This window comes from Chrysoperla carnea, chromosome 3 (assembly GCF_905475395.1).
Source record: "Chrysoperla carnea chromosome 3, inChrCarn1.1, whole genome shotgun sequence".
Lineage (NCBI taxonomy): Eukaryota > Metazoa > Arthropoda > Insecta > Neuroptera > Chrysopidae > Chrysoperla > Chrysoperla carnea.
The window spans coordinates 46,722,208-46,746,299 of record NC_058339.1 but is presented as its reverse complement, the minus strand read 5'-3'; the positions used below and the strand labels follow the sequence as shown (position 1 = coordinate 46,746,299).

Sequence of the window (24,092 nt, the reverse complement as noted above, 5' to 3'; positions counted from 1 at the left end):
CTAACAAATTTTCCTAAAAACATTCTTTTTGTTTTTCTTGGGCAGGGATATAGTTGTAAGGTAAAATAAAGGTATATGAATGTTGTATGTCGGTTTATAACAAAGTTTTACTATATATAGATGTTAAATATTGTTATGAGGACAGCACGTTTTTGAAAGTGTTTTCTCACAACTACCCGTATCTAGACTAGGAGATACGACGGCTTGAGTATGCAATTCGTATTCAACAAAATTATATTTTAGTTTTGTTTGAGACACTTTTACACAAATGTTATAAAAATGCATGTCTGATTTTTTAATTAATTTATAAAAAAAAGACATCTTTTTTTTCATAGAATAACAGATTTTAAAAAAGGTTAAAATTTAGTTGATTGCTATCGTTGAGAAAGTAGGTAATGTTAATCCCTCAGAGAAAACATATTTTCGAAAAAAATTTAATTAAAGTTGGTGCTAACCCTGTAAGATGTAGAGCACAAAACTTCTAGTTAACAAAAATCAGTTCAAATAAATTCGTAGCGCAGGAGCTGTGTTTGCTAAGCGAATTCCCTCAAACGGCAGAGATGCTACAGACGCATAAAGTATCGAAAACAAAGCGTCTAAAGAAAAAATCACAAGAGTACTTTTTTGCTTAAAACTGATCAAAAAGTACAAAACATTTTTATTTAAAAAAATTTAAAATTTGATAATTTACGCAAAGATACTTACCCCCTCCCCAATCCTTGTTTATTTGTCGATTTTTCTCATTAACGAACTTGCTCTTTCAAATAGCAAAACCTTTTTAGATACCAAATTTTATTCAAATCGGACATACAACCGCTAGAAAGGATACAAACACATAAAAGTATAGATATATATGCATATACATACATACACACACATATACATATATTGTGGAGGCGTTGGTGAGTGGTGAGCGGTGGTGAGTGCTTCATTTTGGATTACTTTGGCGAATTATACTCGGCAAAGATACTTCCCGAGAGTATGGTCGGGGGAAAACAACTTCATATGCTCCAAAAAAAAAAAAAATCCGTAAAATAATTTGCCAGAGCCAAAAAAATTTATTTAACCACTTTCTTTGACACACAACACACCTCAAACGAAATCAGTCATATTTCGCCGATTTCTGATTAGTATATTCAAGCCCTCATATATTCCCTAGTCTAAGTTTTCATTCACTTGTTGTGATGATAATATTATCCAAATGTTCTGGATTTACTCTCATATATATGCAAATTGTAACCGCACACTATTTTTGATCGTTTCTACGCAGTCAGTCTATAAAGTTGAGCTTTTCATTTATTTCTACCTGTATGTGTATAGTAAATACGAAAATAAATTTAAATAATATGTCTATTTATTTAAATTTATTTTTTAAATATGTAATATTGTTATTTTCTCTTTTAATTTGAAGATTAATAATTGATGAAATAAAAAAAGTTCAAAAAAATTTTACTAGAGAAAAAATATCTAGCGATGTTGAAATTTATATTTTTTTCTTATAATAACTAAAAAATTATAGTTAAACTATTTTGGAAAATGTAGACTAGAAACAGTAAGAAAAAGTACACTAAAAAACAAACGTCGAAACGTAAGAAAATTTCCTTTCTTGAAAACACAACGAAATTGACGATTGAATCAAACAGGTATATCGCAAAATAAATTACAATCTATTTGTAGAATAAACACGAACCTATTGAATTGGGTTCTGAAAAAACTCTCTCGCATGCTTGCACATACAAAGCATACGAGCAAAGCAGATCTTCCTTTTTGAACCCAGTTGATTATATACTTAAGACGGTTCTATACACATTTTTCAATAGCGTGGAATCATTATTTGATTGGCGTGAAACCATATAATTTTTTTAAGACTCCTCTTAAATATTAATTGTTAGAAAAAAAATATTTATAAAGAAAAGCGGTTTTCCAGATAAGAATAATTCAAGTTAAAATTAAATTTCAAACACTGCGCTTATACTCTTTACGCTATCGATTTGAAATTCGGAAGGGTTATAGGTATTTATATTTTACCTGCCCTTTTATTTTTCGAAAACCCTGTTAATTTTCACAATTTTCATGGTTCACACTTACCTAGGTACTTTTTTTGTATTCCTCTGTATCTGGATGTGAACAATGAAAATTGCGAAAATTAACAGGATTTTCGAAAAATAAAAGTAACCAGGGCAGGTAGAATATGAGTACCTTCCTATAACATATCCAAATTTCAAATCGATAGAGTAAAGTGTATAATCTCAGTGCTTGAAATTCAAATGTAACTTTAACCATTCACACCTGAAAAAACGAAAACTTTAGAAGAGTCTTTAAAAAATTAGAAAATTTCACGCCAATGAAATAATGATTTCACGCCATTAAAAAATGTATATAGAACAGTGCTTCGTTGGAGTACACAGATCAGTCAAAGAATAAAATAAAATAAAAATTTAGTATAGTTTCTGACAAATCACATTCATATACAAACATTCAAAACGACTAGATTAGAATAATACACAACTCTTTTCTTTATTTTCATCATTAAAAACAGTATGTGCATTTATGTGTAACAAAAAATAATTAAATAGTTATGTTTCTGGATTACGTTTCTTTGAAAATAGTATAGTGGAAAAACCTACAAACAATGGAATGCCGCGATTAATGTCTATTTTTTTTCTGTACAGCTAATTTTATCGCTTTTATTAACTTATATTCTTAATTATTTCCTAATAAAAAATTTCGCAGACATAAAATAGAAAAAAAAGTTTTCTAAAAACTCTCAAATAAGGAAAAAAAGCCAGGAAAATGTTTCTCATTGCCCCAACCTGCTATGAAACTATCTGTTTTTATCATTTTCGGATAAACGCTTTGAAAACATTGTTTTCTTGATTAGCTTTGGGATCTAGATAAATTTAAATTTCATTGTACGCGAAGGCCAGTCTGATGACTTTTTAGGCAATTTGATTGGATTACATTTCGAAATAGGACGAAATTTTGCATATTCCTCCACAACTTGCTCTATTTTTATTTTACCATCCTACTGCTTCATTCTTCAGATTTTACAGAGACGAACAGATAACCCATTACAACATATGCGTTACATACAAAAATTTGGTATTTTTTTCAGTTCTATTTCCTGGTTTCTAAAGTTTTTGAATAACAGATGATTAAGTAAAAATTAAAACTCTTACTTATATAGCAAAATCAAGACCAAGACCACTACTAAATGTCCTGAAACTAGATCAAGACCTTCCAATCTTGGTCTTGGCCTCGGCGTAGTAGTTTTCAAGTATGAAATTCATGAAACTAGCAGTTAATGGAATCCGAGGTGAAAACTTTAGTGTACTATTCTGAGAGAAACTAGTATCTACCATTTCGTATCTACCAAATTTCCTCAGTTTTCGGTTTAACGCAAACTTTTCATTTTTTTTTTTTTTTACGATATTCCTATTAATGCCTTCACTGTATTATTTGATAAAGCGTTTCAATCTTAAGTCTAATTTCAATGTTCTCGGAAACATGATAATTAATTTTCATAAATGAGTATACATAATTTAATCTATACAGTGTAGTCAGTATTATTAACTATTGAAGAGGCGAAACATTTAAGATATACAATAATAATGTAGAATTGGTTAGAAGGTACAATAGATATTGTTTATGCATATAAGAAACCCACTATTATATTCAAGTCCTTAGGGAGTTTACTACTAGCTATGTTGCCTTTGGTTAACCGAAGATCCTTCAAGATAGATGGTTTACTGGTACGTACGTCCTCTTCTTATACATGTATATGAAAATAAACTAGACGAGTAGACGTAGATGTTTGTTACTAGTTATGAGAGTGTAATCCAAGCACCATCTGCCACATACAACTAAAAATTTAAAACTAAATTTATTTTATAGAAAAATAGCATGCAAATAATTTTAACTGTAAGCTTTTCTTAAAGTCTTTTAAATACATCAAAACTTTAATTCAAACATTTTCTGTAATGCAATAAAAGAATGTTTGAAAATTGTTGTTTTATTATTACATGACTAGCTATCCCTCGAGGATTCATATTAGTTCAAATTTTAGATTACCGAAGGATTTAATACTCTATACTAGTAAAGCTTCAAGCGAACCAGTGACAAATGTACCCAATGAGATTCTATTACCATTCCAGGCAACAAGTAACAAGTTATATTAATCAAGCAATTACTGCCGAGAATAATCTAAAGTATTCGACCAATTAACCTCTTTACCTTGTACCCGAAGTTAGAAGTCCTTCGGGAACAAGACGGTCTTGGATGAATTTAGAACATTTCTTCCAAGCTGCAGAATGGTTGGTACAATGATTAACGTGTGATAATGTTGCCTTGACATCACCGCTAAAGCTCATTTCATGGCAATTAAAATTATTTTTACGATTTTAATTTTTGCTATAAAAATATAACTTAAAAAAAAAAAACATTTTCTCTCGAATTGTTGATTAACCCAACAAACTTTTTCAAAGAGTTGTGTGTCTTAAGGGTTATAATTATTTGATTTGCCTATATTTAATAATTGCCAATAATTGGAAGTATTCATGATTTACAACTAAATAACACACATAAATAATATATTCAAATTTTTATTGTCAATCATTTTCACTTGAAGACAAAACTTTAAAACGATTGAATACATAAATTAAATTATTAGGACCTCTTGAATAACTCTCGTCAAAATATATCGCAAAACTATAAGTTACTTGAATTATACTTGACATGAGGATTGACATAGGTATAAGGATAAGTACGTTTCATTTTCATAGAATCGAATATAAAGTATAGGAGAATCAGACGTTTCCAATGTTACAATAACTCGACTAATAATACTAATCAGAAACCCATCCGTTATTCGGTTGATTAATATATAATAAAAGACACTTTCAAAAACTTTCAAAGCAACATAAAAAATCGGTAAATCTGACATCAAATCCTACTTTCGACTTTTTTAATCTTAAATATTTTGGTATTTTTATAAGAAAACACAAAATTTTAAATCTACGGGTTATAATTAATAGTAGAAATATAGAGTTGCAAATTTTTTCTTAAAATTCAATTTTTACAAGCATAAATATTTTTTTGTGATTTAAATTTCTCTGTTAATATGTCAAATTTCAATAAATCCATTTCAATTTTGTTTCTGACTCTGTTAAATTTAAATTACGTTAACTCATTTGGCCTCCGACTTGCCCTACGTGGCATGCAACGATGTGATTGATTTTTTTGACCAATTTTGTTTTTTTTGTTTCGTTTGAAAGCTAATTTAATAAAGAGTGTTCTCAGCTATGTGTGAGTTTATTGTTTCGTAACCGGAAAAACTAAAAAAGTAGCGATGATCTTCAAAATCGGTTCTGTTTGGAAAATATTTTAATGAAAAGGGTAATTAAATGGAAAGTGTTTTTTGATATGTTTCAAGTGCGAGTTAAGGGTTGACAACCATGTGTATAAATTACCAAATTTCCCAATAAATGATACAATTGATTGAAACGTATAGTTTTCCACTCGTAGGTATATTATATATTTCAATCAATATCCATTTGACATAGAGTAGCACGAATTTAATAGTAATATTGGTATAACTGACTGACTGACTAACAAACTTGTATGGTTAATTATTTGTGAATCATTGAAAATTATCTACCAATTGTTAATTAGCTATTATCTATCAATGTTATCTATTATGTATGAGCTTTTTACTACCATACACAGACTAAAAAGCAGTACTGAATAAGCCATGTGGTAAGAGTAGCAAATGCTACAAGAGCCGTGTTTTTGATAATCAGCAGCAATCCGATAAAATATAGGTACTACGTAAATACCAAGTGATCATTTTTAATATATGACTAACATTTTTTTAAGGAAATTTTCTCTTAATAGAATTAAACGACCCTAGGCCAGACAATTGGATTTACTCGACTTCGAACATACCGGCCGTGGGTTATATACTATTTTTCTTTATCCCTTAGTCAAAAGTACGATTTAACAATTGTTTAAATAACGATTAAGAGTTTGTATACAAATTTATTTTGAAATTCAAACCGATTATTTTAAAACGAAAAAAAAATATCGCGTTTGCTGTAACAACAATGCTACTGCGGATTGTAAAATTATAGGATTGATTTAAAAAAAATTCCAAATACAAGTTCTTGGTTGCGATATTTAAATGGAGATAGATAAGTATATGATAGTTAATAGGTACAGTAACGGTAAAAAATAAAAACATTTTTGCACAGTATGATAAGTAAGTAAATCTGTAGAACTATTTAATGCAATTTGCAGAAGAGTTAATAGTTAATTAGAACATTTATTTACTATTTAAAACAATTTTCTTACAAATAAATATTTAAGAAAATATTCGAAATACGGTTTTTTTCCCATATTTGATTTTTTCCACATATTAAAATCGTTCTTTATGTAGAAATAAATGTTATGAGATGATGGCAACAACAAGAGGCATTGTACAAATGAGTCCCAACATACCCCAAGTGAGAAGTAAGAAATATTCAACTCCCTATCTTTCATAGTTTTGGAGAAAATGGACACCAAAGTTCAGTGATTACGAAAAATGTTTCAAACAAAAGTTGTTTATGTTCTTATAGGGAACATTTTTATTAGAAACATTTGTTCTATCATCTTTTATATATATATTTTTGTAATCCCCTTTTAATGTCCTTTATTTTGATACCCTATTCGATAGGTTTCGTTAATTTTTTTTTTTTTTTTTTTTTTTTTTTGCTTAGGTATTACTATTTTATACCAAAAATCCGCCATTTTGCCATTTTTTTCAAACACCTATCTAAGGACACTTTTTAACACAGAATTTTAACAGTAATATAATAATGCGCTAACGTTCATCGTACTGTTTGGAAGATACAAGGTTAAAAAGAAATTTACAAACAAATATACAGATATACAATACATACATACATACCAGATACGCGCGAAAAACAACCACTCCTTGAAAATCGGGTAAAAATGAAGACTATCTATCCAGATAATTACATTATTGAATAAACGTTATTTCATACGCTCGCCTCTTAATATATAGTATGCTAATAACAATTGAAGCTATAATCATAAATCATCAAATTGCGTGTACTATACTTTTGAGACATCCTATAATTTAGTGTATATAGAGGTTATGTAGAGTTCACACCAAATTTTTAACTTTATGTAAATTATCATCCAACAGCATCAACAAATATGATTTTACATCTGACTATATTTTGACTGACTTTACAGACAAATGTTAATGGGAGAAATAAACTGTTATACTGTAAACTGTAAAATTTACTTTATAAACAATCATTTATTCATGAAACCTTTTAGTATGTATTTCTAAATGTCATTTACATGTCGTAAATGGCATGCTGTACCTTTGTTACAGGCAAGAATTAGTTTGGGTGAATTGTTTACGAAGTAGTTTTACACTTTACGTTTCAAAATTTATAATTGGTCGTAATTTAGTAATGTGTATGTCAATTCAGAGCAAATTTTTTGCATCGTTATTTCGAAAATCACTATCAAATATTCTATAATCATTTATTTCAAAGTGTTTTCATTAAAACGTGGATAAACAGTCCAAAAATTGTCTTTTAATACAATCTGCGTATAAAAGTAACATCCTTTAATGTTTTTTAATTTAATATATTTTTTTACTTTTTAAAAATTTATTCGATAACTAACAATTTAAATATCAATCAATAACGTGATATAATCTACTTCCTCTACATACTACAAGAATTATATATTAAAATTTTAATATATTTCACACAGTATCAGTGGCGTAATTCGAATCCTTTAAAAAACAAAGAATACAGAATACCTAATAGAACATCTTTTGTTTATACGTATCCGAACCCACCATTTTGGTAGTTTGAACTACTCCTCCAGAGGGCTTAAAACTATCATCAAATTTTTTTTTTTTTTAATCGAACCTTCAATGTTTTCCAACTCTAATTCTGAATATCCACGTATATCCAAAAACGTTATTATTCCATAGTGCGTACCATCGTTCGATGATTAAGATTTTCCTGAGCAAAGACCACCTTAGGAACCAAACATTTTTCTCGAATAAAAGGTACCGTATGTACTAATCCACATAATAAACTATATGCTTGCCAAATTACATCTAAATCTGTTCAACCATTGTATGATTGAGTAACAAACATCCAAACATCCAAACTTTCACATTTATAATATTAGTAGGATAGTGGGATATCACATTTTTCATCTGCTTTTAAAGAGTTAATTATTTATTTAAAAAATCTATGGTTTAAAAATCCGACATTTTATTTCTATTAAATTAATATAATTTATATTAGATGGAAGATTTGTATTTTTATTTTTGTTTTTTCATTCTACAATTTACAATATCGTAATAAACTTGTCAATAATAATCCAATAATACTGATATTTATATTATAGATATATAAATGTGTATTATTAATGGTTTGTGATCGACGATGTTTAATACAACGAAACATATGAACGGGCTACGTTCTAAACCTTTCATTTTACTAGTTTAATGGTACTCTAGGATACCGTATTATTGTATTAAAATAAATAAAATAAAAAATTGAAAGATACAGCGAAAAAACTTACTCTTGTAATTTGTTTATATTTTTTCATCTAAGAAATCTAAATAAATATTATCATAAATAGTGGAAAAGCCTAGAAAGCACGCCTGTATCTACAATTACATGGTCCGTAAATAGTCTAAAAACACTAAGAAAGGACGATGTTGAGAGAGCTACTTTTAAAATTAAGTCAGTTGGTTTTGGTTATTAAGAGGTATTCAAAATTTTTTATATGGAATCGTATAAATCTCTTTAAAATTTAAGTGCAATGTATGATATAAGTTCCCTAGAAATAATGAGCATAGTTAATGGTATTAATTTTCCAAGAGTTTTTAGTACAGAACCCTAGTTGTTCAAATACAACTTGAACTTTTTTATTCATACACCATCACTCTAAACACTAAATTATAATACATTGTATTTTTTTTTACAGGTTACGAGTGGGTCGGCTGGAGAAATGATACGCCGGGAATGATTGGACGACCTGTAGAAATAGTACTAGAATTTGATCGTGTGCGTAATTTTTCGGCTGTTATTTTACATGCGAATAATTTTTTTAGTAGAGATGTTCAGGTAAATAAAAATTCTATCTGTTTTTATTTATAATTTAAAATTTATAAGCTCAATTTTAAAAATGATCTTAGTGGACCTATAACAGGGTTCTCTAATTCGTTGACAGATCATTTAAATGCTAAGGTCCTAGATTAATTAATTAATAGGTCCCTTAAATAAGAATCAATACCCAAACGGCTTTCTAACTAAATTTTAATATAAGAACCAAATAATTTAGTTAAGAATCAGAATATAAATTTGTTAGTATCCTTAAAAAAATTCCAAAAAATAGAAAAAAATTTATGGTTTCTGATTTGGATAAAACTTAGTATATAAAGAAATTTTGACCCAAAAAATTCAAAAATCGTATTCATTTGATGATTGGAAGCATAGTTTTTGAAATATCACCCATTATCCCAATTTTTGGCTCGATATCTCCGAAACTAGTTTCCTAATCGTTATATAAATACGATTTTTGTAAATTATGGGTCAAAATTACCTTATAAACAGAGTTTTATCGAAATCGGAGCCAACTATTTTTTTTCGATTTTTTCGATTTTTGTATTCCCTTAAAAAAATTCCAAAAAATCGAAAAAAATTTATGGTTTCTGATTTGGATAAAACTTAGTATATAAGGTAATTTTGACCCAAAAAATTCAAAAATCGTATTCATTTGATGATTGGAAGTATAGTTTTTGAAATATCACCCATTATCCCATATTTTGGCTCGATATCTCCGAAACTAGTTTCCTAATCGTTATATAAATACGATTTTTGTAAATTATGGGTCAAAATTACCTTATAAACAGAGTTTTATCGAAATCGGAGCCAACATTTTTTTTTCGATTTTTTCGATTTTTGTAAAGGGGTACCCCTTAAGAAAATTCCAAAAAATCGAAAAAAATTTATGGTTTTTGATTTGGATAAAACTTAGCATATAAGGTAATTTTGACCCAAAAAATTCAAAAATCGTATTCATTTGATGATTGGAAGTATAGTTTTTGAAATATCACCCATTATCCCATATTTTGGCTCGATATCTCCGAAACTTGTTTCCTAATCGTTAAATAAATACGATTTTTGAAAATTATGGGTCAAAATTACCTTATAAACAGAGTTTTATCAAAATCAGAGACAAAAAAATTTTCTCGATTTTTTCTCTTTTGTATAAAGGGGTATCCCTTAAAAAAATTCCAAAAAATCGAAAAAACCAATACTTGTAATTTTGGAATAATTAATAATTTTGAATGGAATACGCAAAGTAGAGCTGCCTATTCGTTTAAATAAATTTTAGTAATTTTTTTATTATTGAATAGTTTAAATATTTATGAAAAAAATGAAAACAAACAATTGACTGAGTTAATTGTTGAAATACCATGCATAGTCAGTGTTGATTTCTTTATCACATTACACATACAAAAATGTGACACATACATAACTGATAATCAAGTATAGTACATATTATAAAATTTCCAGTTCTTCCTTTATCTATTATAAAGTTTTTGTTATAAATACAAAGACTCCATTTCGCTATACATATACAAGAACAAGCTTACAAAACCTTTTCTAGTTTTCCCACTAATAGTTTTCAATCAAATATTCATCAATTGAAGTCATTTCGGCTTTTCTATCTAAAAGAATGAAATGCCTCATCTATTAAAGTTACATAGGTGATAATTTTTATTTTATTTTTATGTTTTGTAGGTGTTTTCGCATGCAAAGGTGTATTTCAGCATTGGCGGTCGGCACTTCTCCACAGAGCCAGTCCATTATAACTACATGCCGGATAATGTGTTAGAGCATGCGAGGGATGTCACTATCAAACTACATCAACGTCTCGGCAAGTTTCTTCGTCTGCAACTATATTTTGCGTCTCGATGGATTATGCTTAGTGAAATTTCGTTCGACTCTAGTAAGTTGTAAGATTAGTATTTAGAGTTAGTTCAACTCTAATTATTTAAGTTATTTTGATTTTACCAAAAAAGTTATAAAAATTTAATAAACCTTTTAAAATATTTTTATTGCGAAAATAGTTGGTACATTTTACATTTTAAAACTACGCGGTAAGAAGTTTTTTGTGGATATCACTATGTCAGTTTTGGTGTAAACGCCATACCGTATCGGTGTGAACGCCATGCTGTATACTGTATTGCTGTATTGAGGGAATCCTAACATTAGTAATAGTTATGGCGGGCGAAGCAATGCAGTATGGGCGTCATGTCCTTACTGGTTGGCGATACCCACAATACTTCTGGTGGATAGCCCTATTCAATACTGTAATATTATTCATGCTAATATAAATACTATATGTATCTGTCTCTATACCATATCAGCATTTTAGTAAACCTAATAAATTTCTTACCGTGTACCGGGTATTTCTTACAATATGGTTCACAACTTGTATTAAATCGAATTCTGAATTTTACTACTAGGTAGCGGACACCATAAAATATTGCACTTCAGTTTCCTTCTTCATAATCCAAAACCGTGTAGCTAATTATCTCAAAATAATGATTGTCAAAAATTGTTGAGAATAATATTTTCATCAACTCATGTTTGAAACATACGTACTTCCAATATTTCAAATACGTTTAGAACGTCTAGAATGAGTAGACTTTACGTTTAAAGAAGTTCATTTAAGCGTACTTTTCAACTACAATATGTTGTGAAATAGCAAAAAATATGCCAATCTTGCAACAACATATCGTTTTAATTATCAAAAGTTATTAGAAGTAGTTATGTAGGAAGAGAAGATTGTTGTAGAGTATCCGTAATAATTTTTGTATTATTTAATATTAAATAAATCCTTACCCAGGGAACCTGAACAAAGGTTTAAATAAACCTGGCCTTTATATCGAAGATCCAAAAAGTAGACCATTATAATATGCTTTTCAACCACATATACCTAGACTATACATGAAAAACTTTTCTTATATTAGATATTCAAAGCAAAATAGGTATTTTTTTTAGTTGGCGAAACTTTTTTATAAGAGCATTAACAAAAAATACAAACACAGTAGTACGTGTTTTTCTTTTGTTTGTTATAAACTTTTAGTCCTAGTTTTATTTTTTTGTAGTACGTTGACAAATAGCATATTCAACTTAGTTCACCACTTTGAACATTGAACATAACGTATTGTAAAGGTTAAATGAAAAATTTTCACAAACCAATGAATTGTAAGGTGGCGGATGACTTTACTTCGACAATGTTACTTCTTGTGTTTCATTGTACTCTTATACATTTACAATAATACTTATAGTTGTTTTCACTACTATACTTTGATAACCGAATCGATACAATGTTTGTGTTGTTACTGAAAACGACAGTCTTGATATATGACGATGGAGATTAATGGTTTCGTTTTCTCATTTCAAATATAGTTCCATTTTATACCGACCGCCACAAATGGTCTTTTCGTCTTTAAATCATTCTTACAATTCCTATGTTACTATGCTCGTAACACATTTCGCTCATCTACTATGGATAGGAAACATAAAGCTGTTTTTACATCGATTTATTTTTAACTGGAACAGCACTTTTAGAAGAATATATGGAAATATTGTTTCGATTTCAGTCCAAAATATCGAAATTTGATTCTATTACCAAGCACTTTTTATTTTTGATCATACCAATCCCTTGTATGCGCTAGTAGCTAGCCCTGCATGGTGGGCAAAAAGTCTTAGATAAGTTTGTTTTATCAAGATGTACTTATATTTCTTCGTGTCATGTTTACGCGCTAAAACGAAAAGGAATCAACTATTTTAAGTAACTGGAAATATCTCCCAAAAAAAAATTTGATGTTTTTTTGATTGAGGGAATTATTTTGTCTCCAATTCGGGCAAAAGTTTTTTTTTTTTTAAATATTGGCTCAAAAACAATACAAATTCAAGACTCTTTGACGATTGGACGAGTAATTTTTTGAGATATCAACTAAAATCGTATGCAAGATGTGCTATCTTGAGTCAATTTCTCTATTCATAACCCGTAGAAACTTGTGGTTTACCCTCTCACTTATCATCCTCCATAACACTCGAAATTGGGATAGGGATTGTTTTACATATGTAAAATATATGTACAGTTTTCAATTTTTTTATTAGATGTACAATAGTCATAATTCATTGAGTATATCAGATGGCCATTAATTGTATTTTTACCATTTTTACGTTTCCATTTTTACAGAAATGTTTAATTTTTTGTTCAAAATGATGCTCATATATGACGCAGTGAAATTTCAGACTGAATTTAATTAATTTTTTTTATATATATGTCTTTATAAATTGTAGCTCATGTGTTAGTATGATATAAGAGCTATATTAGTGTAGAGTTTCAATCAAATCCATTCAGTACTTTCACATTTATAATATACATAGGGATGGCCGTTATTTGAAAAGTTAATAAACGATAAATCTAACGAATTTATTTTAGTGTTCCGAGACCATTTACATGTTAAGGTAAAATTTTTGAGAAAACCAGCAGCCAAAGTACTTTTTAAATCGTTTTGTAAATACTTGTTATGTATGTACACCAGTATTCATAAAAATATAAATTTTTTATATTTAGTTTCCACTTGGTTTAAAAATACCTATAATATTGTATTTTATCTCACAATACAAAGTAACATTATTCTAATGTAATAAAGGATAATTTTTTATATATGAAATTGTATTTTTTACAGCAATACCAGTGGGTAATTTTACTGAAGAAGAAACTGAATCTATATCAATTTTAACACCGAAAGTTCAACCTCAAGACAGCAGTAAAGAATATCCATTACAGAGAGATGAAGTACATAAACCAACAAACCCAAAAAAAGATCGAAATATAATTGGTAACATATAGAAAATTGTTTATCAAGAGAAATATGAATTCGAAATATGAATAAACTTAAAAATGATTAATTATTTTTTTTCAGTATCCACAGAAAGCCGACGATCAAATGCAGATTCTAAACAATATATTGGTGTCGTGATTGGTATTTTAACAATAATAATTTTAGTATTGGTTGGTGCGATTTTATTTATTATCGTACGCAATCGACGATTAAAATCAGCCACTGGACATACAGTGCTACCAACAGCTTTTGGTGCCGATAAACGTGTTACTTTTAATATGAAGGTGAGTCAATATATTCAAATATGAAAAAAAATATATACCCTGTGTCCAATAAGTATCGGACCAGCCGGTTTTTCAGGATAGAGACTAGGAAAGAAAAATTAAGTTTTGGATTTTAAAATGCAAAGTGTGACTTTAATTAATAACACACAAATCCTTCAACTTTTGTCGATGAATTTTTTTCAAATACCTAGTCTATGCTCTTAAAAAATCGGAGGAAATTAATTATCGCTATATTTTCATCGGGTTTTATATTTAATCTTCGTTTACGTACATTTTAACTCACTTTTTCTTAAAAAATGTAATAATTTAGAACATAATAATTGCATGGAATTTGTTTTATTTCTTTTACGTATGCACAAACACAAACTTTGATGTAATGAATGCAACAGTTTCAAGGTTTATTTTCACAGAGTGTGCAGGTTTGGCAAAAAAACATAGGACATCAGACCAAAAAAATCTGCCCTTTAAAAAATAAACCCATTTATAGTTGGTTTTCTCTTTACCAATGTAAATCCTAATACGGTCATTACAGGGTACTATATGGGGTGTTTCAGAATTGCCCTGAACTGTTTTAGGTATGTGCTCCCTAGTAGAAATAAGCAAAATGTTCACATAAACGTGTGGTTTAAATTAATTTATACCGAGATAGTACCTGTTACTGTAGCCCCCCGTTTTCAAAACTTTTCTTGCTTGCCAATAGACGTTAAATAAGCACTAGAGTTCCATCCAGTCACACGCAAAATAACCTAACGGCGATAAATTGGGAGATAATGGTGGTCATTTAACAGACCCAGAGACAATAATTGGTATGAATTTTTTGAGGGAATTCTTACCTAACGCAGCTCCTGCGCTAAGAACTTTTAAGTTTATTGTATGTTAGAGAACACACATCTAAAATAGTGCAGGTTAATTATTTTTTACAATACCCTAATCATTTGGAAATCATTGGCGTCCCCGTTTTTATATTTAACAAAAAAAAATGTATTTGTACGATCCGTATTTCTGAATGTATTTATTTATTTTGTTGCTTTTTGTTTTTCGTATGTTGTTTGTATTTTTGCCTACTATTATATTGAATGCCTGGCAAAATGCATGTGTTCCGTTGCACGTAGAAACTTCAGATGCGAGTAAATGTTCATGCTAACGGTCGTGTATATGGACAGGTGGCATTAGGCGATGAAGATGATGGAACAATGGAGAAAACACAAGGAAATGTACCCGGAGGAATGTATCATGAGCCATATCATCTAAATATGTATACAAATAATGTTACATCATTAGTAACAGCATCTGATAGACGAGTATCGGATACACGATACGGTCACAGTCCAGACTACACAGGTAAATAATAAATTTAAAATATTCTATAGGTATAATGTGCTCAATTTTTTTTTCTTATACATCGTTTTAATAGCTGTGATAAACTAGAAAAACAATGTCCTATCATGCATTTATTAACCTTGTGATAACCAGCCACTTAGTCCATTTCTTAAATTGTACAACATTTTTCTTTTTTCCGTAAGTTTATCAGAAGTAGATGAAACACATTCTTGAAAACCATAATTTTCTTGGCAGAACGAGAATGTTTTTCTTTGTTCAATTGCGTTTGTTTGAAAAATTTCAAATGGTTATGATTTCTACTTCAGACCTCTGGCTTTCGATAAAACGACAACACAAAAATTTCTCAGTTGTTTGTAGATAGTTATTGGCCCGAAAATGTTTACGACCAATTATATTTTAACTTAAATTAGACGTCTTACAGAAAACCAATGATATTTTTAAATAATTTCAACCTAAAGAGTACGATAAAGACTAACTAAGACTTTAAGGTGCTAGCACTAAAGTTATAATGAAAAATAACTATTGAAAAATAAAAACGCATGGCTAAGTCCTGAGGAGCTATCAGAAATTGAATGTATTATTTATTTAACAAAAAATTGGGCCACTTTTCGAAGGTGCGTACAATTTTTATTAAACATTTTTTATGAATTTCAGATGTTCCCGATATAGTATGTCAAGAATATGCAATTCCACACATATCATTAACCGAACAATCAATTAATTCACATTTTTCATTACCCCCTCCTACACCAGCACGTGTACCTCCTCCTATCCACAACTTTTTTCCTAAACCTCCACCAATTCCTCCTCCACCTGAAAAGTATTACGCCACTTCTGAAGTATTGAGTAGTAGCCCCCCTGTTATTCCACCACCAGTGATTACTAGCATACCATCAACACCTTTTAGATTACCTTTAAATACAAATGAGCATATGAACACACCGCCATGTGATCAAAACTATCATCATATCGAGGTTATAAACTTTCCTAGAGAAGAGTTACGTTTCTTACATAAATTGGGAGATGGGCAATTTGGTGAAATTCACGTATGTGAAGTGAGAAATTTTCCAGATTATGTAGACAGCAGTGAATGTAAATTGGTAGTTGTTAAAACATTACGCCATGATTGTTCAGAAACAACTAGGCACGAATTTGTATTGGAAATTAAAGTTTTGGCAACAATAAATGACCCAAATGTTGTTAAATTATTAGGCGGTTGTTTGAATGAAGAACCAATTTGTGCAGTTCTTGAGTATTCTGAGCATGGCGATCTATTCCAGTTTCTACAAGAACATGTAGCTGAAACAGCGTCGCCATTAGCACCAGCTGCAAACACATTAAGGTAATAAAAAAACTATACGTTTCACAAATCATCTTTTGTAGCCTTCGAAATAGGACACATTTGACGCAACACACTTACGCCCTTTCTTATTGGCGGTTTTTTTAATGAATCTTGTGGATTCTTCGATTCTTCGTTACGACATATTTTCGCAAATTCCAAGCTCACTATGATTTAATGACAGAATACGAAGTAATAGTGATTAAACCAACTGTAAATAAAGTTGGCAAACCATTTCTAGTTAGAATAATTTAGAACAGAACTGCTAACTAACGATGCTGATTAAAAGCGTCGATGAGCTTAAAGTTATATAGTGAATAGTTTTTGTGATATTTGCGGTCAAAAGTCCCTGTTCCTATGACATTGTTTCGAAGTTTAAAGGGATCAATTCTCGCATATTACTTAAGTTCAGAAATGATTTAAAAAACTACTAGCGTCCAATTAAATTTCACAAAAATGTAGAAGGATTTTTAAGAATCAAAGGTCTTCTTTAGATTTCTGAAGCTGAATGTTAGTCTATTACATGCCAGGCTTGTATACGAGATCTGAACACATGTACACATGTAGCCATTGTTTTGTGTTTCCTGGATTATGCTAGACACAAAGACACAGTAAAATAACCCAGCGAATCATTGCTCAATATGAATTTCGATGCGATAAACAGAGAAAACTCCAATCAAGAAAATGATGTGGCTCACCCTAAAACAACTCTCTGATGTATTCCCTATATTTGTCACATAAAAATGAATGTTAAATTGCATTAATTCGTTTTTTTTTTATTTGAATTTGACAAAAGTGTTTTGATTCCAAAGTTTAATTACGATGAATTTGATCCCTTATAACTTGAAAATACTCGAATCTAGCTCATAAAGGGATAGGTGTCTTTGGCATTAAATATCTTCAAAAATGTTCACTACACAATTTGGTGAACATTGAATTAGTATGTTAATAATACCTTCCACCAAATTTTCAACCAATTGAGCTATTCTTCATGCGAATTCTGTAGTCTCCTTTATGCGATCCATTTTGTGTGAATTGTCTATTAATTAAAGTAGCTCTGAAAAAAATCTTTAGATCGAAATAGTACAGAATACTAAACAACCCCTTTTTCATTTAACATTCATATCACAGACTAATTATTATTGAGCGTCATATATGTATATAAACATTTATAATTTATTACCCACTTATTACTTAACTTGTAATATTGTTTTCATTTTCTGTTTTTAACAGTTATGGCTGCCTTATTTACATGGCAACACAAATTGCTTCAGGAATGAAATATCTTGAATCGTTAAATTTTGTACATAGAGACTTGGCGACAAGGTGAGTATATAACGAACCCTTTTTTAAATTAATTACATAACTTATGATCATATACATTACTTGTAAAAAAAAGTCTTAAACCAGTAAAATAACACCAATGTTGTTTTACCTAACAGTAAAACACTTGTGATATTGTTTTTCTGATCACGTACAAAGATTCGTTTTATATAATATTTTGTTGACACATCTGGCTTTTTAAAGATCGCAAGCTTAATTAAAAAGTATGCGATGTGTAAGGTACATATGATATTTGACAAATATAATGTGCAGTATGTTTAGTGTTTATAGAATTACAAATTACGGTTTTAATATCAAACATAACTTAATCCTTTCTATTACTTTTTTACAACTATTCTGTTTCACTTTTAGATTCTAAAAGTGTTTTAAAAAATTAGTTAAATTCAGTAGTTGATCATTGTAGAGGTATAGCATCCCTATAGATAGGTAGAAAATGGTAAAAATTAAGCCCGATGGTTTTAAAATTGCCATCTCAGATAATAACACTATATAACGTTATTATCTATATAACGAAAACTGTCGAAGAGATAAATACTATTATTTATTATATTACTCAAAACTTTTCAGGAACAAATATCTCTTAAAACGTTTTTACGTTTATTGCACGGACCTCTACTTCTAAGTTATACAGACTTTTAGAACAAAAGTAAAAATTTGGAATTTGAATTTGATAATTTGTTTTAACTGGTTATTTTAAGTTTTGAACCACTATCTTTTATGTATTCAAAATTTTCTGAAACTAATAAAGGATTGTACTAGTCTCTTCTGAAATGGCTAAAAACGAGGTGCTCGTAACTTTCTATCTGATTCTACCTTTCTACAAAAAAGTAATTCCTTATTTCTAATTTCTTCAGATAATTTCTTGTTTTTACAAGTTTTCAGAAAGTACCTATTCTTTAAATATTATGCTTAACTTCAATACTGAAATACATGCGCCTCCATGCTTGTCCATCACGATTTTTAATAGACAAATCTATGGCATTAAAATTACAAAAACGACTCAGTAAAATATTTTGTTAAAAATTAAAAAACCTAAACTTTGGAAGGATAATTTTGTTTAAAATAAGACTAAATTGCTTTAAATTGGTAATAGAGTTTCAAATAAAGTTGTGTAAAGTGCTATAATAGTATTTTCAAAAACTGATAGAAGGCGATATGATCTATAAATTATAACTAAACTCCTTTAGCAATCCAAAATTGGCATAGTCAGGACGATACGTGAGTATCTAAAAACGTTGATGCATGAGTATCTAAAAACAATTTGTGCTTTTTAAGTTTTCAAATGTTCGTTATTATTTAAAACGAAATTACTAGTCAGTGCCCTAATTTATTTTTTCCACTTGTTTTTAAAACTTCTCAAGTTATTGAGCTTTATATTTTAAAGAATTTCATAAATTATTTGAAATCTTGTGAATAGCTTTACTTTAACTTTAATATCCGTCTTATTCCACCCCTGTAGATATAGCTGCTATATAAAACTTTGTTGCATCTGCGGTAATGTTAGAATTTAATGTTCTTTAGCGCAGGCATGGCCAAACGTGGGCTTAGGGAAGTCCCTCAAACTTCTGTACCTAACAAACGAGTAAGACAGTAATAACCTAACCAGTGACAACCAAAAACACGAGTAAGACATAGAAAACATTTTTTTTCTAAGTATCTCATTACTATAAGAGTAACTGAGATAGGTAGAAGAGTCGTATACTCGTCTCGCTTCCTCCTCTATGAGCAATGCAAACTTGGATAAAGAAACACACAATAAAGTTTATGGCACACAATAAAGTTATAACAATGGTGACTTCGACTTAAAATAACTCGCCCATATCTGCTTTAGCGTATATTTGTCTCTTGTGTATGCGTTATCTATAACTCACTCTTAAAGGAATGGGACAATTTCAATGCTGCTTTTTTTATTGAGAGTTTGATTTATGGTGATAGAAATCTGATGGAAAAGCGTCGGGGAGAGTCAAATAATTGAATTTTGGTAATTTTTCTATAATAATAGGTTGGCTGATAAGTCCCCGGTCTGACACATAAATGGCGTCGCTAGTATTAAATGCATATTATTTTTATATAGTACCAACCTTCAAATGATTCGTGTCAAAATTTGACGTCTGTAAGTCAATTAGTTTGTGAGATAGAGCGTCTTTTGTGAAGCAACTTTTGTTATTGTGAAAAAAATGGAAAAAATGGAATTTCGTGTTTTGATAAAATACTGTTTTCTGAAGGGAAAAAATACAGTGGAAGCAAAAACTTGGCTTGATAATGAGTTTCCGGACTCTGTATTTTTTCCCTTCAGAAAACAGTATTTTATCAAAACACGAAATTCCATTTTTTCCATTTTTTTCACAATAACAAAAGTTGCTTCACAAAAGACGCTCTATCTCACAAACTAATTGACTTACAGACGTCAAATTTTGACACGAATCATTTGAAGGTTGGTACTATATAAAAATAATATGCATTTAATACTAGCGACGCCATTTATGTGTCAGACCGGGGACTTATCAGCCAACCTGTTATATATAAATAAATGTTACTCTTAGTTGTTGGCCGTTATCTGCTAGACTAATATATTGTACGAATATAATTATTTGACGATATAAAATAAATTAAATATGAATTTTAAATATTGAATGAAGCACAACAACCTACTGTAACTAAAGTTAAATCATTTATAAATATATAATTACATTCCTTTTCAGTACACCTCCATATTATTATTAAAGTTTACACCTTTCCCATGTATGAGCATTCTATTTTCCATTTTATTTGTTTCATTCTCCTTAATATTCTTGTTTGTTACTGTGTTCTAGTATAGTATGGATAATACGCGAACAAACATGTCAGAACAGTCTGTTACACATAGATTTCATATTTGTGAAGTTTGATTGCTTATTTATAACAGGGTATAGGTATATAACAAAAGACAGGTTCACCATATTATCAAAATGTCGTTCCCTTCATCCCTTTTAAAATATTATTATATTTTAACAGAATTTATTATATTACGATAGTCGTAAATTTCTAGAATTTTCACATCATATTGCTTGTAATTAGTATCAACAATATGCTGCCTACATTATTTCTAAGTATTTTATTTGAATTAAAAGGTTTCCATTTGTTTTTCATGACGATTTTCTCCTACTTTTTTTAAACACTTTTCTAATATAGTAAACACAAACAATAGAGAAATAAATAAACCCTTATATTAAAAAATTTAGTACCTCGGTGAAAATTTATAGGTTTTCGAAAAGATGGTAAAATAATTTTTCAAAGTTTCTGCCTCGCAGAACCTTTGGAAAATTAGATAGTTTATCATAGAAAATCTAACATCATAAACTATCTACCATCAAATTTGACTGAAATATTCTACTTTTTACAAAAAACTTTTTTCAGCGAGATATTAAAATTTTTGAGTGCAATATGTTTGTCTATTCCATAATTCAAAATATAAAAATGATTAACTAAAAAACGTTAATTTATAAATTTTTCCTATTCAATTAATAATTTTTAAGTTATGACGATCGTTCGTTAGTTATTAGAATATATCTACGATAAATAACCGCAGATTGCCATCAACATTTTTTCCTTGCGAATCTTTGTACCTTATTGTATATTAAACTTTTCCACTTTTTTTTTCTTTTTTTAATTTTAACAAAAGGTATTTATTTATGATAAAATTCTGTTCTTAGAAATTGTTTGGTTGGATTGAAGTACGCAATAAAAATTAGTGATTTAGGAACTGGTCGAGAAATGTATTCGGCTGATTATTGTCGACTAGAGGGTATTAAAGAGAAACCTCTACCCGTAAGATGGATGGCTTGGGAAAGCATATTATTGGTATGCATAATGTTATAAATAAGAATCTAACGAAAATCTTCTAGTTTTTTTTATAATATTTTTTATTTTAGGGAAAATTTACTACAAAATCAGATATTTGGGCTTTTGCTGTAACATTATGGGAAATATTAACATTTGCACGTGAGCAACCGTTTGAAGAATTAAGTGATGAAAAAATTATAGAAAATGCATCACATTATTACCAAAATGATGGAAAACAGGTAAAAATTCTTCATTTTATGCAAATGAACCTTTGATTTAAGCGCACATATGGGTTTTTTTGTAGTTTCTACTACTATTCACTGCGTTACTTTTTTATGTATAACCATTTAAAGTTACAATTCATCATTTAATTTCACCAAATTTCTTGGTCCAAAAGATCCCGCACTAATCTTATGGATACAGTGAAACCTGGTTAAGTTAAACATCAAGGAACCTGCAAATTTGTCTCACTAATAGAGGTATTCCACTTACCCAGTATCTCAGACATCCAGCTATAAATATCTGTCTCATTTACAGAGAGTTCCATTAATAGAGATGCGTTATTTCAGTTAAAGAGATGCGATTATTAAATATTAACGTATTATCAAATTAAATATTCACCAACAGAATAATTGCGCAGAAAAACTGACAGGTCTTCAATCCATTGTCTACTTTTGTTAGCATCAACACCGTTACTCCACAAATTGCTTTGAAAACTATACCCTTTCTTTTTTAAGCCCTTCCAATCAACCATTGCTGCTACAAAAATTGTGAATACCGAGCCTTTTCGGGAAATCTGGGACTTGTTTTTAATCGTCGGTTCACTTATAGGAACGTTTTTGTTACGAAGTTTCTTAACCCATGTTAGAAACACTGTTCAAGTTCAGGATATTCTGATAAACGTACACGTTTTAGTTTTCCTTGTCCCTCAGAACATTGTGATTGAATTATATCTTTATTCTGAATTATTCTACAAAGAGTAGATTTTGGAATACTTTCATAAACGGATATTAACTTCAGTTTTTCACGTGCTGATAACGATTTGAGCCTTTTTTTCAGTTTCAGCATTTTTCAAATAACCATTCGTATGATAGTAAAGAAAAACTAAAACTGAAAGTCATTGAGGCTCAAAATTACTAAAGTGCGGAATTTGTGGGTAAAATAAGATTAAGTAAATATAAGTAAAGTAAACAAGTAAAAAAACAAAACGATGTTATCTCAGTTCTGAGTTACATAGGTTCATGCGTAATGCGTATAGAATTCAATCGCTGTCTCAGTTATAGAAGTAACCATGACGATAAAATCGAAAAAACGAATCCCAGATAAAGAGGTTTTTCTTCGTCCCACTAACAGAGGTAATTCAGTACCAAAGTGTTGGAACTCAGCATGACTTTCAGTTATGGAGGTTTCTCACTTATCCAGGTTCCACTTAACCAAGTTTCATGTATTGGGTTTAAGTCAAATTTGCTCATATTGCGAGATTTTGATTTGCTTTGATTTCTAATTCTATTTGCTGCGTTCCTTTAGAATCTACTTATTTATTTATATTAACTATTAAATAACAATTTTAATTTCAGATTGTTTTACAAACACCAATTATATGTCCAAAAGAAATTTATGATTTGATGAGAGAATGTTGGCAACGAAATGAATCCGATAGACCAAATTTCAGAGAAATTCATTTATTTTTAGAACGAAAGAATTTAGGATACAATCCTGATATGCATTAAGATAAATAAATATTAAAACTGCTGACTCACAATTAATGACAATAATTTTAAGTATATATTTTTAAAATAATGAATGTATTTATTATAATTCTAGATGAATTCAAAAAAACCTGTGTATATCATGTAAATATATTTTAAGTAATAGTTTAGAAATCATTAATTATACAGACTTCCAGAATATTTCACATTTTAGATTATATTATAGATAACTTATAACATGTATTTTATCTTACAAATAACGGTAATGCCGATAT

General features: G+C 29.3%; 1 protein-coding gene across 2 annotated transcripts in view; it reads left to right on the top strand.

Annotated features, from left to right (window-relative positions):
• Nucleotides 1–23,860, top strand: part of LOC123295564 (discoidin domain-containing receptor 2) — a 210,258-nt gene extending 186,398 nt beyond the window's left edge. The window contains exons 6-15 of one of the 2 annotated variants that reach the window (XM_044876966.1): nucleotides 9,028–9,167; nucleotides 10,851–11,058; nucleotides 13,823–13,975; nucleotides 14,060–14,262; nucleotides 15,426–15,603; nucleotides 16,258–16,945; nucleotides 18,176–18,268; nucleotides 21,979–22,126; nucleotides 22,198–22,347; nucleotides 23,686–23,860. In XM_044876966.1, the coding sequence (XP_044732901.1) occupies nucleotides 9,028–9,167; nucleotides 10,851–11,058; nucleotides 13,823–13,975; nucleotides 14,060–14,262; nucleotides 15,426–15,603; nucleotides 16,258–16,945; nucleotides 18,176–18,268; nucleotides 21,979–22,126; nucleotides 22,198–22,347; nucleotides 23,686–23,838 (2,114 nt within the window). In that variant the 3' untranslated portion in view covers nucleotides 23,839–23,860. Of the gene's footprint in view, nucleotides 1–9,027; nucleotides 9,168–10,850; nucleotides 11,059–13,822; nucleotides 13,976–14,059; nucleotides 14,263–15,383; nucleotides 15,604–16,257; nucleotides 16,946–18,175; nucleotides 18,269–21,978; nucleotides 22,127–22,197; nucleotides 22,348–23,685 lie in introns of both variants that reach the window. The other variant, XM_044876965.1, reaches the window with a different exon arrangement.
• Nucleotides 23,861–24,092: the final 232 nt, after the last annotated feature.